Source organism: Cyprinus carpio, chromosome A3 (genome assembly GCF_018340385.1).
Source record: "Cyprinus carpio isolate SPL01 chromosome A3, ASM1834038v1, whole genome shotgun sequence".
Taxonomy (NCBI): domain Eukaryota; kingdom Metazoa; phylum Chordata; class Actinopteri; order Cypriniformes; family Cyprinidae; genus Cyprinus; species Cyprinus carpio.
In genome coordinates this window covers 11,677,247-11,694,929 of record NC_056574.1, presented here as the reverse complement: position 1 = coordinate 11,694,929, position 17,683 = coordinate 11,677,247, and the positions used below count along the sequence as shown (strand labels likewise).

The 17,683-nt window shown below is 34.2% G+C and overlaps 1 protein-coding gene and 1 long non-coding RNA gene across 2 annotated transcripts; both read right to left on the bottom strand.

Moving 5' to 3' along the window:
- Positions 1-1,393: 1,393 nt before the first annotated feature.
- LOC122136254 lies at positions 1,394-4,746 on the bottom strand. Its single transcript, XR_006154044.1, has 3 exons — positions 4,615-4,746; positions 3,802-3,945; positions 1,394-1,435 (listed from the first exon to the last, which is right to left on the bottom strand). It is a non-coding gene; the product is annotated as an uncharacterized LOC122136254 (long non-coding RNA).
- Positions 4,747-5,779: 1,033 nt separating this feature from the next.
- LOC122138699 (phospholipid phosphatase-related protein type 5-like) lies at positions 5,780-17,328 on the bottom strand. The gene is made up of 5 exons (XM_042732558.1): positions 17,317-17,328; positions 16,133-16,321; positions 6,442-6,562; positions 5,893-6,119; positions 5,780-5,803 (listed from the first exon to the last, which is right to left on the bottom strand). The coding sequence occupies exons 1-5, from the start codon at positions 17,326-17,328 to the stop codon at positions 5,780-5,782; spliced, it is 573 nt and encodes a 190-aa protein (XP_042588492.1).
- Between the last annotated feature and the right edge of the window lie 355 nt (positions 17,329-17,683).

The window sequence follows — 17,683 nt, the reverse complement described above, 5'->3', positions numbered from 1 at the left end:
GAATTGCACACATCCCTGTTAGTAACAAATGGTGATATGAATGTGAAAAGGTTATTCAATATACAGGCAAGAAACTCGATGATTTTCAGTTACTGCATTTTTGAAAACCTTTATAGAAATACCAACAACAATACAGATGCTGTCTTTACTGTTCTGTTTGACATCATGGGGTTGCTTTTCTCTCTCCCTGAGAAATGAAGAATCCAATCCATCTTTGATGACAAACTGTAAGAATGTCTCATGTCTGAAAGCCTTGTGTTGTATCTGTGGCTACAGTAATGAAAAGGGCCTTCATGTCAGACTGTGCATTACATCTAGCTGGTGGAGAAATCCTTGCAATCACAAACTGGACATAAATATTACAAAACAATGCTGTGGTTAAATTTTATGTGTCTGTCATTCTGTCTGTCAATTTCCTTATGATGCATCCAAAACATTATTATTTATTAGAGCTGGTATCAAGAACGTGTTTTTTTTTTTCCACTTGATGTGCACTTACATATACGTCCAGATAGCTGATGCTGATGAGACTGTCCCAAGCGCATAGTGAATGTAACTCAAAATACAAACCAATAGATACTTTACATATGTCATTTACCAAAACCATACACTGTGAGGACTTTAAAAACATAACTTAAAAGCTAAGGGGACCACATGTCCTCTTTTTTTCCTGGATATGTCCTGGCCATGGTTTTCTAAATTGCCTAAAATTCAGCAAGTATGAAAAACAATAGGAAAGAAAAAAAAAAAAAAAAGCCAAAACCTGGGGACATTTTAGGCAAATTTAAAAACTCTGTCTGGGGAAAAAGGGTACGTATGGTCACCCTAATGAACAAAATGAAACAAAAATAGACCATGCCTTTAAACCAAAAGACCAAGAAAACAGTGCATGTATTTACATACAAACTGACACTGCAGTAAAAATTGCAGCCAGAGTTCGGAATTTCAGCCAAAAGCTGATCAAGATTTCTTCATCGTTTCCCAGGAAGTAGTGGTTTTGAGAGGTCTAAACAGGTGCGAATCCTCCACCCACAGTCCAAACAAACTCTGTGGCAAGAGTGAGATGCCTACGGGGGAAAGATGCCTACCTGTGATTTCTGTCTTTCGTTCAGCGCGTTCGGGATCTCCAAGCAGGCTCTCTAAAAGTGCTTCTCATGGGTTTGTTTGAGCAGTTTGTGGAGGCCCTATTGGCAGCATGGAGGAATATGGAGGATGAGGGGTTGGAGGTGAGAAAATCTAGACCTGTGTCGAGTAGGAGCGGTGCAGAGCGGCGGAGCGTCCCGCGGAGTGGGCAGCGCAGTGGCGCGTGTGCTGGGACGGCTGGTCTACACTTCGCTGGAAATGGAGCGAGACGGTATGAGGACATCGGGAGGGGACGGGAACCGATGAGGCTGATGGTCATGTGATCTCAGTGAATGGAATATCCCCTTGGAGTCTGTAAGGGGGAGAGAGAGTGTGAGGGGAGAGAGAGAGAAAGGATGAGAAACCAAGACTGGAAGGTGGAAACTGTGTTCGGACTGATGCACCGAAATTATTTTTTTTTACTGAAACACCAAAAAAACGACCCAAATATAACATTTATTACGAGCTGATACAAACATTTAAATTGTATATTTAAATTGTATATATATATATATATATATATATATATAGATATATATATATATTAGGGCTGTCAAATGATTAATCACGATTAATCACATCCAAAATAAAAGTTTTGTTTACATAATATATGTGTGTATACTGTGTATATTTATTATGTATATATAAATACAAACACATACAGTATATCTTTTGAAAATATTTACATGTATATACATTTATATATTATTATTCTTATATTTTATATTTTATATATAATATATTTAATATACTAAACATAACATATTCTTCTTAAATATATACATGCATGTGTGTGGTATTTATATATACATAATAAATATACACAGTATACACACATATATTATGTAAACAAAACTTTTATTTTGGATGTGATTAATCGTGATTAGAAAATCATTTGACAGCCGCTAATATAGATATATATATAGAGATATATATATTATATATATACTATATATATATATATATATATATATATAGTATATATATATAGATATAACTATATATATAAACTTTTTAATAATACAGTTATTTTTCTACTACAAATTGTTGATGAAATATAAACATGTAAACGGTGGCTGTATTAAAAATTTATTTTCATGACAGATTTATTAAACAATGAAAACATCGCAAACAGGTTAAGTAAAAATATAGTCAATATGTAATATAGTGCTTATATTTATTAAAATGCTCCTCTCTAGAGTTATTTTTTCTTGCTAACTATCGAGTTTATGGTCGTTTATGAATGCCTTTTTTGAAGTAAATGAAAGAATTCCAAAACTACATTTATTGTTTGTATTTTGTGGTGAAATTGACAGAATTTGAAAGCTCAGACTTTGTTTCATGTTAAAAAGAAAAGCACAAAGCTTATTGCGATTATTGGATAACAGGCACGCTACAAATAATGTTTTCTTGCAATTCTGAAAAAAAAAAATGGTCAAAACTTTGAGTTGAAAATTCAATCTTCTTACTACTGTGAGTTAATATGTCACAATTAAGACTTCCTTTTTCAGAATTACAATTCAGAATTTTTTTCCCCTTTAGAATTTCAAGAAAATTCTTACAATTGTGAGAGAAAAAGTCGCAATTACCTTTTTTATTTTTTAATTCCATGGCAAGAAAAAAAGTCAGATTTTTGAGATAAAAAGTTGCAATAACCATTTTTTTTTATTCCGTGGTGAGAAAAAAAAGAGAATTGTGAGAGAAATGTCACAATTACGCTTTATTTTTATCCCACAATTCTCAATTTTTTCTTGCACAATTTTCTTTACAATTGTGAGTTTATATCTCGCAATTCAGACTTTTCTTCCTCAGAATTTCAAGAAAAAAGTCAGAATTGCAGAAAAAAAGGGTTAGAATTGTGAGAGAAAAAGTCGCAATTACTTAAAAAAAAAAAAATTATTCCATGGCGTGAAAAAAATTCAGAACTGTGAAAGAAAAAGTCGTAATTACCATTTTTATTTTAATTCTGTGGCGGAAATCGGATTGCATAATGTTGTGTGCACGAAAAAGATGTTGACAGTCAAAACGTGACATCGGAATTAAACATCACTGTTTCGGTCAATGATTTCGGCCCTCTATGACCCCTTCACTTGGTTGCCTAAATTTCGGTGCATCACTAAATAAAATGTGAGACTGAGGGAGAAAAGGGATGGCTGTATGGTCGAGGTGACAAAGAGAGGAAAAGAAAGCAAAGTAGTTTCAAAAGTAAGGAGGATGAGGGTGGCCAACTAAGAGAAAACACACTGTGGTAATTTTTCCCAGAATGAACCATCTAATGGCCTTCCGTCTTTGAAGTTCCTCATGCTACACAGTCCATTTTCTTTTTCGTAAAGGTACATCTGCTCTAAAGAATTCCCATCAAGCCATTGAGGGATCAATGAGTTAATGGCCCTAAACATTCAGCTGCTTCTTAGTTACTCTATTATAAAAGTACTATAACGTCTCTTTAGGATAAGCAAGGAGCCGATCCTCCAGAGCAACAGTGGGTTTTGCAGGGTGCTGTGGTTGGCGTTTGGGTTGTGCAGGTTGGACATGCTAGTAAAGGGAGAAGGAGGGCCGGGTGTGGGTCTTGGGAGTCACATTAGGGTCCACTGGGTCAAAAAGAGAAGGACAGGGTGGGGCATAATCCATCCCCCCTTATGTGTGCAGCCCTGCCACTAACCCACTCCCACCCCTTACCTGAGTGCCACTTAACTTTTCAAGTGGACTCTCTATGCAGGGCAGCGCCACCATGGGCATGCCCAGGACAGACTCAGGACGCTGGGGTCGCACCAGCGGGGGTGGGGGCTTTGTCTGTTGGAAGTTGTTGATCACACACGTCACCTAGAGAGAGAAGAGAGAGTGAAGATAAAGAGAAGAAGCAGTGGAGCAAGTGATGTAGAGATTCGGTTTTTTAATGCTTTCGAAAGAAGTCTCTAATGTTCACCAAGCCTGCATTTATTTGATCAAAAAATACAACAAAAACAGTAATATAGTGAAAAATTAATACAATTTTAAATAAGTGTTTATGTAGTTTATTCCTGTGATGTCAAGGCTGAATTTTCAGCATCATTACCCCAGTCTTCAGTGTCACATGATCCTTCAAAAATCATTCTAATATGCTGATTTACTGCTCAAGAAACACTTCTGATTATTATCAATGTTAAAAACAGTTGTGCATTACACAATGCATTACAAATGTATTAAAATTAGGGATAATTCAGCTAATAATTATGATTTGGTTTTTTGTAAGACCTTATTATGATTATTTTGGGGACTGATAGCAAATGTCTTTACGAGTGCAACTTTGTGACTTTTGATTTAATGTGCGATCACTTAAAAACATGAAAAAACTGGAGGGAGACCATAATCCGGTCACTTTTGACCAACCGTGCCACCCCCCCAAAAAAAAACCTTACTGACCCCAAACTATTAACAGTAGTGTATATGCATTTATTTCCATATGTATATTATACATTACTTGTTGTTTTATCACACTCCACACACTCTCACCAGAAAGTGACAGCGATGGCTCCGCCGGTGAAGTATCCAGCGAGGACGTCGGCCCAGTGGTTGCGGTATTCAGCCACTCTGACCACACCCACCAGCATGGCCAGACACAGCAGAGTCAGACTGAGGGTGGGTTTGGTCATGACGCGTCCCTTTAGTCCTAAACACCCAACGTCACGTACATCTGCAAGCACAGACAGACAGTGGTGAAGAATATGACTGATACAAGTTCTATTTACTATTATTTCAAGAGATTATATACACAGTATACACCATACCTAAACTTAACAACTATCTTACCAGGTATTAATAAGCCACGGTTTAGCAGTTTATTTGGACAAAAGTCATAGTTAACTGTGAGAATTGGTCCCCAAACAAAAGTGTGACTCAATTCATAATAGCCGTTTTCTAAATAAATATATTCTAAAAATGGAATTGATTCACGTAATGGAAAGTCTTCAGCCTTAATATTTCAGTGTGAAAATTCATTAAACAAACCCGAACAGAGTTCTCAGTGTGTGTGTGTATAAGTACACATATAACCTTGCTCATAACTGTGGTCTGAAATGCTAGAAATGGTCTTTAATAATCTAAAATAGAAAAGGCGCGCCTGTTTTGACAATCTTAAGGCCCAATTCACACTGCACCAACAGACGCCGACAATGGCAACAGACACGTTCGTCAGGTTTTGTCTGATCAGTGTGTTATGCCTGTCATGTTATATCAGCGTTTTGTCGGTCTTGGAATGTCTGAGAAGTGATGTACTGTACTCGTTGGTCTGCATCTGTTGGTGTGTTGTGAATTAGCCTTTAACCACCAAGACATTATTGTTTAAAAAACCATATTCACCAGAAAAAAACACGATGAACCAGTTTTTAATATTTTTACTGGTGACATCGCCATACCAGTGCACCAACTAGACCAGTAAAAAAAAAAAGACAAAACACTGAAATTCTGAGTAGTGTGAAATGCTCTTTCTCGAAGCTTTGCAGGTTGACTGCTGACTTTTTAAAAGAAAACTATATAATTGCAAGGTAGAGAACTATTATTATTTAAGGATATAAGCTTTAAGTTCCAGTTTTAGCACAACCCCAGGAAACATCAGCCATTTTTGATCACAATCACTAGCTAACAATCACTTTTTGTGTCCTGGAGTTTGTGAGATTGCTCATAACTGTTCTCTTTTGTTTGTCTGTTAGTGCATAATATGAGATTCAGTCACATCATTAAAACACCTGTAGGTTTTATATACTCACTACTGTATAGACTGCAGAATAAAACACTAAGGGCCGCATCTTTGGAGGGAAAGGATTTCCGTGCAGATGCTACTATGAGGGGGTTTCCTGTGCAGGCTTTGCGCTCTGTGATGTACTGTAGGTTGGAATGGCAGCCCAGTGCTGTGTAATTCGGTCTGCATGCTGACAGGAAGTGAGGCGTCTGGTTTCCTGTTACTACCTGTCCGGCACTGGCAAAGATGGTAGTGGTGAACACGCCGAAGGTATAGACACCTGAGTGACAGCACAGAGACCAAAGAGAACGAATGTGTAAATGTGTAAAAATGGTTTTACATTGTTTTTATATTAAATTATTGTATATTGAAAACTGAAGTATACTTTGAAGGCTACATGTTCAACTGTACGCATACGCTATGGTACAAACACAAAAACAAAGCATACTTTGGGCTTCTGATGCATCTGAAATATAATCAGGATCATAAAAAACTATGAAAGTTAGTATTTGAGCTTTAGACAGTCTTCTCTTCCTAAAAGGTTAATTTTTAGTTCCTTATGACATCATTGCTATAATCATCTTCACTGAATGCTGATGTACCTAGGAAGCGTATGATGCGTCTCAGCAGAGGGTTGAAGTAACAGCAGTCGGCTGTGACTATGGTCTTCTCCTGCATGCCCTCCGACCTCATGAAAAACACCATCACCTCGCCAGCCAGAATCTGAGGAAGAAAAAACAACGAATGAAACAAACAGTAGCTGCCAAAACATCCACCAGCCCATTTGTTTGGGCATTACTGATGCTCCATTTGGTTGAAATCCGAGTGTGGGAAAACTCTTGCTAAGCAGGCACATTTCCAAAATCATGCTAACAGTCCCTCATTTTCACTGTTCTCAAATGCCAACACCCAGAATCTCATTATTTCTGATCTCCCTGGTTACGGTTTTAAGAGGAGTAACAGCTCATCAACGTGACTAATTCTGCTTTGCAATGTAAGAGGTGTGCACACATCACCACTTTATGTGTTTAAATACTCACAAGTGTGTGTGAATATGTCTCCTTTTACATTGAAAATAGTAATGTAGTAATATTTTGCCTGTTGTATATGGTAGAAGCTAAAAACCATGAACACAACTATGGAAGGGAAAAGAAAATACCTAAATTACATTAAATACAGGTTCACTTGCAATAAACAGTATTTGTGTTGACCACAATGCGTTTTGTGCAAAGTATTCATGGCTCAGAGCATGAAACCATAAAAATTCAAAAGACGTTTATAAATCAAACAAAAACCAAAGAGGAGACTGGGAGAGAAAACTTTTAAAAAGACAATTTTTCTCTTAATGTGTATAATAATCTGCGATGTCCAGTATACTGGAGACCATATTTGTACTGAAAATAAAATTAAATAAAAATTAATAATAAAATACACAAATTACAAAGAATTGAAAACAAAAATGTGAGTAACGCTGTAAAAAAAAAAAAAAAAACAAAGTGATGGGATGAGATGCATAAGACTAAAATAAATAAAAATAAAAAGATTATTCAAATAATTTATGAAGTACTGTATGTAAAATAAAAAAGTGAGTAACACTTCAGGTCATGTTAGAAAAAAATATAAAACACATAGCATGGGATGTGATGCATAAGAAAAAAAATAATTAAAAAAATAAATGAAATAAAATAAAAAATACTTGGGACAGGATGCATGAAAATTTAAAAATAATACACTGAAATAATAAAGACAATGTTATATAACTACAAAAGTGAGTAACTAAAACTACTTATTCCATGTTGCTGAGATATGAAAAAAGTGAAGTAACACTGAAAGTCATGTTAAAAAATGCATGGAATGTCCAATATATTGGAGACCACAACTGTACTGAAAATAAAATAAAATATAATAATATAAAATACACTCAAATTATAAAGACAATGTATAACTAAAAAAGCAAGTAATGCTAAAAGTAATGTAGAAAAAGTTAATGTTATCGGAATTTCAATTTACTTGAATATGATAAATCATTTTAGTACTGTGTTGGGTCACCACTTGATGATCAATGTAAAAACAAAACAATGTGAGAACCACTGAACTAAACATCTCTGAGCGATAATGCTATACAAGTGCTTCCCTGGCAGTGATAGAAGAACCGGAGACCATAAACACAACATCACACCTTCAACACAAAGAGACAGAGAGAGACGTCAGAGAGGGACGGGGCACGACATTCACCTCACACATTTCCCAGTTTAGCACCTGACCGCTGACACAGACTGAGTGTGACATCAGTCATGCGCACACACACACTCAGTCCATATGAGTCATGCACCAAGAGAAAGTTTGGAGGGGTCGCAATGACATAGTAAGGGAGACTGCATTTCCATTTTTGGGTGAATTATTTTTAAACGCTGACTGTGATGATGTTGTGAATTGACAATGTGCGTCTAATACTGTGTGTGTTATAGTCAGACTGTGAACATCAGTTCAAGAGTGAATAATGCACCATTAAATGAGATAAAGCTGCGTTTCTAGATCCTTCTTTCTTATTAGCTTTCAGTCTGTCATGGATGATTAGGCTCATATGCTTCTCATATAAATATATAATATAAAGCAGATATCAACACATCAATGACTCCCAAATGGGTGCAGCAAAGGGTCAAAATCAAGAGCTGATGTCTAAACCCCACCCTACAATTTGATACAAATTAAATATGAAAAGTTAAAGTAAATTATCTGAAAAAAAAGGAATAAAACATCCTCTTCTATTAAAATAGATGGTCAATAAATTGATCAATTTAATGCATCCTTGCTAAATTAAAGCATTAATTTATTTCTAAATAAAAAACAACCATAACACAAAAATCAGACAGTCAAGCGATGGTTGTGTGATAAAAAATAAAAAAAGCTTAACAACCATCACCCTTACCCCTACACAAAACAGATCATAAAATGAAGTGACTCTTCCCTGAGGTGGCGAGTGGACGTTCATGCCATGACAGACAGGTGCACAGTTCAGGCATATGTTGAAATGCCAGCGCTTTGCCCCTCGAGCAGCCGGTGCCATCTGCTGCAGTTTCTCAGGTGGCATCGCTGTGCATCTCCACACTCTCCAATCCTCCCTCTGGCCATCAAAAGTGTATATTTAGGCATTTTTTATACAGTTTACACATCGAATCACGCTGAAACAAAGCAGGAGGTTTATGTGGCTGATAAATGAATGTGTGGCGATCTAGTGACCTGTCTAATGCACGAGGAGAGCACTAACATCCTCAAAATAGCTATAACTCAAGATATGAAAGCACATAACTCAAAATATTCTGATCAAACAGTTCAGGTTACCGCTTTGTCAGTTTCTGGAAGTATTATGGCAAACTGAAGAGCTAAATGATTTTAAGAGACTTCATTGCTCTTTCTTTATGTTTGTTTGATCACAAGACTATGCATTTTTGGAACTTGATAGCCTGTGATAGCATATTTTAATTGTATGTGAAAAAGAAGAACTGTTCCATTAACTCTATAAAGCCTACTGTATCATATTTAAATCAATCAAAACTTTGCACAAAATCTACAACATGCCTTTAAGTCATCTGACTGATAGTTCATACATTTTTGTAACAAGTAAAAGGCTTTTTAGCATAATTGTAAATATCAAGATGAAAAATACTGGACTGAAGCAACTTAGGTTTACCTGATTATCCATAAATCTTTTTTTTTTTTTTTCCTACCTATTATTTATAAAATATGTATCAAATATCATCCGTCAGGCTTTTGACCTCCATGCTTTACTGTACGAATGCTGTTATTTGGATGGTGAGCTGTACCGCACTTCCGCCATACATTTTGTTTGGTGTCAAGACCAAATAATTCAGTTTTAGTCTCATCTGACTCCAAATCTTTAAGGTGCGTTTTGACAAAGCTCAGTCGTGACTGCATGTGGCTTTTCTTGAGGAGTAGCTTTTTAACTGCAACCCTCCCATACAAGCCACATTTGTGATATTTTTATCACATGCACACAATGACCACTCTTTGTCATAAATTCCTGCAGCCGCTTCAGTGTTTGGTCTTTCATTCAGTTTGGAGTGACGTCCTGATCCAGGGAGGGCCTGTGTTGTACCAGATATCTTCCACTTCTTAATAACAGACTTCACTGTGCTTCAAGGCATTGATACAGCCTTTGACTTTTTTTTTTGTTTGTTTCCACCTCCTGACTTGTGCCTGTATATTAGGGCTGCACGATTAATCGCATGCATTTGTCATGCGTGTCTCATCAGTAAAGCCGGTTCCGTGATTAGCGGTAAATGTCCGTCACCTGTTTTCAAACGGGAGCGGCAGTTAATACACAGAATCGTAGTTCACTGACAAGCTACGCAATATTCTGTTCATAATTGAGATTAATCGCATTCGATTATGAACACGATATTGCGTAGCTTGTCAGTGAACTACGGCTCTGTGTATGAACTCCCGGTGCATTTGAAAACAGGTGACGGATATTTACCGCTAATCACGGAACCAGCTTTACTGATGAGACACGCATGACAAATGCATGCGATTAATTGTGCAGCCCTACTGTATATATATATATATATATATATATATATATATAGATATATATATATATACACACATATACAAACATATACATACACACACATATATACACATACACACAACTTGCAGTCTGCTATCAACTTTTCAGAAAACAAAACCTGCAATACCTACAGCTTTTGAAATTGTCAACTTTTAGAGAAGCACATAATTAATTATTAACAGCTTCTTTTTGATTAGCGTTTGGTTCTTTTGATCATGCGGTATAGAGATGATGTTTATCTCTGGCTTTCTTTCATCAGTCTGTATCACTCATGCTACCAGTCTCTTGTTCCATTTTCTTCAAATTAATCATCAGCACTGCAAACTCTCTTTCTTACACTTTTCTTCTTGTTGCATTATATACTCATCTGTAAGTTAGTATTGACTAGAGAATTTGCAGAACCCTTTGATAAATCACAACATTTTTATCAGTGAAACTAAACTTACTTTGTTTATTATTATTATTTTCTTTTTGACTGATGAAAGTGATACCAAAGTAATTTCTGTTGCTGGAATTTGTCTATGTAAAAGTACTTTCTTGATATCCTTGTAAAAAAAAAAAAAAGCAAAAGTAACTTGGTTAATTTCTTTAAGCTGGTCATGAAATTGAATGGCTTTGCATGGACAGGGTTTCTCAGTTCTTTCAGACCAGTCCCCAGTGAAATTTAATAAAATAAAAAAATTAAAAAATTAAATATAAATGAATTAAAAATATATATTTATTATAATTATTATAATTATTTATTATTCATAATATTATTTAATAAATACATTAAAATATTTAAAATATTCACCGTGTTCTGTTTAATCTATGAAATAAATGTAAACATACACAATAATTAAATTATATACAATTATTAAAATTATGATAAATACAACAATTTAAAAATAAAACATGTAAAATACATATAAATAATATGAATTATTAATAATATTATTATGAATAATTAAATGATTTAAAACCTGTTCAATGTATACTTACTAATCAATCAAACAAAATTAAAATAAAATAAAATAAAAAAAAAAATTAATAATTTAAAAAATATTTAGAATTATTATAAAACACACAAATCTTTAATTAAACACTTGTATCAGTAAGCCATGCAAACCAAATTATACAAAAATCTGACTGTAAGAGGAATATTTAATATGTTGTTATATTAGATAGATTAGTCAGTAGATGGTAAAGATGAAAATTACTTAACAAGCTGACTGTTTGGGTATGAAAACTCATTTCAGAGCTGAAAGTTGTTGAAAATTTATACAAATCACATCGGCACTGTGAGACCAAACCAGATTCAACCAACATCTCGCTGCCCTCAATATGACTTACACAACATGTGTGAGTGTATGTGAATCAGAGGGAATTATCATTTTGATCCTTCCTTGAGAAAACCATTTCTCTGGACTATTGAGAAATAAATGCTTCAGGGCTCTCAGTGTTTGATAGAATTCATCTTAGCAACAAATAAAAGCTCTCAACGATGCAGGGCTCAAAATGTCACAAACACATGCGCTCACATCTGACCCGCAAGCTCTAGAAACAAACAAGATATTAATTAGAAACTGAAGGTTTCTGTCAAATAGTTTCTGATCAGATTTTAGAAACATGAATAACTTCTCCAGAACAGCATCACGTGTGAAAGACATGAGCAGAGTCACAGTATTAGTGGCTGTACACTGAATGTCATTTCAGCTTCAGTGGTTACAGCTTGAACCTACGACAGGTGACAGAAAACACTCCATCAAAATCACAGAAAGACAGTAAGAGATGTGACACAGGAAGCCCATATAATATTTTTCCTTTTTCTGATTATTATGCTGCCAATCAAATAATGTAGATATCATTTAATTGTGCTTTCTTGTTTCTATTTTTTTTATGTATTAATTATTAACAACAATGCAATTTATAAATATGAATAACAAATGTGAAAATAAAACACCGATAAAATCCAAACAATATTTCTCCAAATTATCATCATATATGCTCACACTTATGTAATCTATTGATTTATTTTTTATTTGATTTATTGATTTTTTTAGATAGATAACTGTCATCATCACTATTATTATTAATATTATTATATATATATATAAAAATAGTATTGAAATTTTCACAGTATCAATATAAGTATTAGGACTGTTGTTGTTATTGATGATAATAATAATATGAAGAAGAAGAATATGAATAATATTGTTTGGCTCTTTATTAGGTTATTTTGTTTCATTTATACATTTATTTGTATATTATTAATATTTATAAATTGCATTGTTAAAAATAATAATAATAAGAAGAAGAATGAAACAAATGTAAAAACATATTTGAACAAATGTAATATATATACTATGTGTGTGTGATTTATATTACATTTGTTCCATTTTTGCATAACAATATACATACAATATATAAAGTTATGTAATATATTTATTTACTTATAATTATTTTTATGTAGTTTTTTTTATAGCCATAAGGATAGATACAGATCAAATTCTGTAATTGATAAATGATGCACTGCATTTTCAATGACAGACTGACCATTATAACATATAGTATGAATCAGTGACGTCTCCTTGTGTAGTCTGTGATGATGGGAACAGCTCTGATGATGGATGAGTTTAATTAAAGATCCTGAGACCCCCAGAGTCTGATGTGGACATCTCCTCTCCCCCCTAAGAGGACTGAATATGACTTCAGAGAGCTCAGGGCAATCAGAACATCTGTCCAACATGCTGACACGGACGCTACAAAACACAGATGTGTGTCTGTGTTTGATGGTGTCAACCAATGTCACATCACCCAAAAGCTTCGCTGTCTGCTTTCTGATGAACACTTTGTTTCATAGTTTGTGGGTCATTCAAGTTTTCAGCTGCTGTAAGACATTTCTGTGGTACTAAATGAACCTGCAGACTCTCAAAAAAACTCCCCTGTCCTGCTACAGCTAAAGACAGAAGAAAACAGATACTATGATACCAACATGTTCAAACAATTTAATTTATATAAATATATGTACAATGTACAACTACAGTACAAATATTTTGTCCGTAAAATACTTTTAATATAATAACTTTGAGCAAGGATGCATTAAACTGATCAAAGTGTCAGATCTCTTTTGTACACTTTTTGTTATAAAATTGTCTTTACTATTAAAAAAAGTATCACAGTTTCCATTTAAATATGAAGCAGTACAACTGTTTTCAACACTGATAACTGATAAGAAAAAAACGTTTCTTGAGCAACAAATCAGCATATTAGAATGATTCTCCTGCAAGGACTGTGGACACTGAAGACTGGAGTAATGATGATGGCTGAAAAATTCAGCGTTGAGCACAGCATAAATTACATTTTTTAAATATATTTCTATATGATTAAATACATGCAGCCTAGCTACTAAACCCAAAATTTTGTAATTGTTTGTGTAAAAATTACTTTTATGCATGATATTTTATTTATTTTATGCATAAAATAAAGAATCTGGGTGACCGTGTTACTCTGCGTTGGACAGAAAGTGACCGTGTCCCGCTGGACAAAAGCACCAGATGTTGCACATTTCATTCCCTCTCTTGTTCTCAAATCCATCATTCCCTCAGCCGGCCATCATAACATCTCCAAATGAGCCTCTGCCTGTGCTTCCACACCTTGCTCGATTCCTTGTACTTTCCCTTATTTATGAATCTAACAGAGCTCCTCCATTTCATGCATCTTCAGTTGGCTGTACTTTCTGTGTGAGCATGTTTTTTTTGGCTCTGCCCACAGACACACACTAGAAGAACCACACACGGCTCTGGCAGACTCAGAAAAGCAGAGAGGCAGATCCATGCGGTCCCGCAATCTGTTGCCTCCGGTTCACAACATGGCAGGGAGACACCAGTAAAAGCATCACCTACAAACCCCTCACATCCAGCTACAGTTGCCGTCTACACCTTCCTCACTGGAGCTCACGCTTCTGCTGCTTTTCAGCATCAACCTCGTGATCTCAGACGTTTCTCATAAAATTCCCCTTAGGTCAAGTTAATTGCACCAATAAGGATTAAGCTTATATTTAGTTTAAGTCAAGGTTTATCTAATTATTCTAATGCATCAAAACTTTAAAACCTTGTTTAAAAGAGTATGTTTAAATTTAAACCATAATTTTGATCCTTGTTTTAATTTACATTTAAGATTTAAGTTTAAACCTGTTGCTCCATTACTAAACTAAAACTTACATTTCAATCTCATTTAGGGATTCATTTTAAACCTGAAGGTGAGGAGGAACTGATTTTGATGAGAAATGTTGAGATCTCTGACTTTTGATTGCAGACTTTGGTGTTTTGCAAAACCAAGCAGAGTTTGAGATGTTGATGAGAAATCGGCTGAGGGACACGTTAGATAGAATTGGAGTTCTTATTCACAGAAGAAACATCTGAGAAGCACACAACACAAAACACCCTCTCCATTTAATCTCACTGCTGCCTATGAGAAACTACTGAGAAATTAAAGAGACATAAGAGCTGGTTATTAAATAAGTACTGGCACATTGTGAATTACACAAAAAGTCTTTCCAGGTCATAAAATTATCAGAATTATTTAAAAATTATTAAATTATCCAAAAAGTTCTGTTTTAGACAATGTGATATCATGATGATAAATTTACTACCAAATTATTGATTATTTAAATAAGGTCAGAATTTTCTACATTTTCTTTCTCTATAATAGTGATCCTCATTAGATTCTTTTTGTAATAATACAATTTTATTTATGAACTAATTTATTATAATGCATGTTTATATTTATGTATTACAATTTTGTTATAATAAAAAACAACAACACTTGTTTTACATTTAATTGTAACTATTTTATTTTATTATCATTTAATAATAATTTTTACAATTAAAAGAATTATTATCTATTACGGTAATGAGAATTGGATTATTTTTTGGCATTATGATAATGATTTGTTTTTGAGTGTTTAGAATTATTTAATTAATTGTAAAATAATATAACAAAAAATTACTACAAATATATGCATCATATTTTTATATGTATAATTATTTATACATACAATTTTATTATATGTATAAAATATGTAATTTATATAATAAACCTGTTTTTAGCTATATTATTTTTTTTGTGAATGTGCTTTGGTTTGTAGACTATTATTTTGGCTAAAATTGTTTGATTACATAGAAATGTGAATATAAAATAATAATAATAATAATACTAGTTGTTATTATTATGATTATTTATTACTAAATAAAGTTATAAAAATATTACATAAAATCTAAATATTACAAAAAAATACTAGGCCTATTTTAGAAACCTATTTTGTAATTTTTTTGTATATATTTTTTACAGCTTTATTTAGTAATATTAATAAAAAAACTATTATTATTATTATCATTTATGGTAATAAGAATTTTATTTTGGCATTTCAATAATGGATTTTGTCACAAACAAAATGTATAATATACAAATGAAATGATAAAATATATAACATTTAAATATAAAATATATTCAAAACATTGAATTTGATTGATGTTTGGTGTGTGAGTATGACATGTTCTCAGGATTTGTGAGATCTGGATTCTCTCTCTCACACAAAAGCACGTGTACATGTACATCCTGATACTGAATAATGATTCATTCTTTATCACCCATGCTGAAGTTGATCCTCACTGCCCACAAGCACACAGAGAAGAAGTGAAGGAAAGACGCAGGTTACTCACGGTTATAGTGGGAATAGCAGCGACCAGAGAGTACACGAGCACCGGCGGTACGTTACTGGTCTCCTCCGGTCCAGGGTAAGGTTTGGAGAACGTCTTGTCGAAGCAGAAGAACCCCTGGAATGTGCACGGGAAAGGTCCCGTGTATTCGAAGTAGTACGCCAGGAGAACGGTGCCTGCCATTATCACCAGCTGAAAAATAGAACATGATCCACGCTTTACAACCAGAGAACAAGACGGGCTCCGCCACAGCCCCGCGCTGCGACCGCACAATCAGAGACGCACGCGCGCACTACTCTCCGGCGTCGCGTCCGTGGATACTGAGAGCGCTACATGCTGCTCCCCGCGAGGAAAGCCGCACACAGAGAGAGCGAGAGTAGAGTGAAAACGCGGTTGCGGTTTTGTGCCGTGTGGTGCGGCGGCGGAGAGTCAGCGGGGAGGGACAGCCGTGAATTGGAGCCTGAGCGGACAACAAATTGGCTCAGCTGCGCGTGTGTGTGTCCGCGTGCCGCGCTAGTGGACATTTGGGAAGTGTGTGTGTAAACACAACGAGGGTTGAACACGCTCATTAGCGACTTTTCGAAACGAGCTCGCCTTCATTCAGTCCCTTCTCATTTCAACCTTTACAAAATAAAGACAACACCTTCTGACACAAGCAAATTAACTACTTATAATGACTCCAAAGGGTTGAGGTACACTGAAAAAAAAATTGGTTTGAATTTTTTTTTTGAAAAAAAAATTTCACACACCATTACAAAAAAAATAACGGCAAGTAGCCTAAACACATTGAATTATACATGATAGGTCCTGTTTTTTTTGAAGTAAGAATAAAAAACTGACAACTGTTACATTTTTGGCAAACTTGTAAAAACTTTGAAAAAAAAAAGCATTTAACAACGTAAGGCTGTATGGTGTGGTTTTAAAAAAAAAATCTCGAATTATGATTTTTCTGATAATAAAGGAATAAAAAAAGACAAAACAGGTTTTGCTTGTGGGGCTGTATAATTTGTGGTTATAATATCAATATGGTTAATTAATACTACTAAAATAATAAATATTACTTATAATATTTCACTGTAAAAATAATAAAAATGAGTATTTAAGAAAATTTTCACTCAGAAATTTCAATTACATTGGAAATAAAGATGGCAATTTTGTAGGAAAACTCAACATACTTCAAAACATACTTCAACAATCATTGCTTTATTAAACAACTTAGAAGATAAATCAAAATAGGGCTGCTTTTTTCTAATTATGATTTTTCTGATAAAAAATTTGGTGATTTAAAATCAGGTTTGCTGTGCTTGTTTTGTAGAGCTGCATAATTTGTGGTTTTACATCAATGTGGCTAATTTAATACTACTACGGCTGCTTACTCTTACTACCACTACTAATAACAACACAATTATTAATATTATTATTACTAAATAAAAACTATAAAATTTACTAGATAAAAACAAATTTTACTATTTGCAATACCACTGTAAACAAAAAAACAGTGTATAGAAAATGAACAAAAATAATCCTTTGTTTTATTTATTATTATTAATAAAT

Bases quoted from the DNA above. Each gene is read 5' to 3' on its own strand.
- LOC122138699 (XM_042732558.1), bottom strand. The intron at 6,563-16,132 runs GTGAGTAACCTG...TTTCTTCCTCAG, and splicing joins CTGCTATTCCCACTATAACC to ATTCTGGCTGGCGAGGTGAT. The intron at 5,804-5,892 runs GTTTTATTCTGC...ATGCACTAACAG, and splicing joins CCAAAGATGCGGCCCTTAGT to ACAAACAAAAGAGAACAGTT.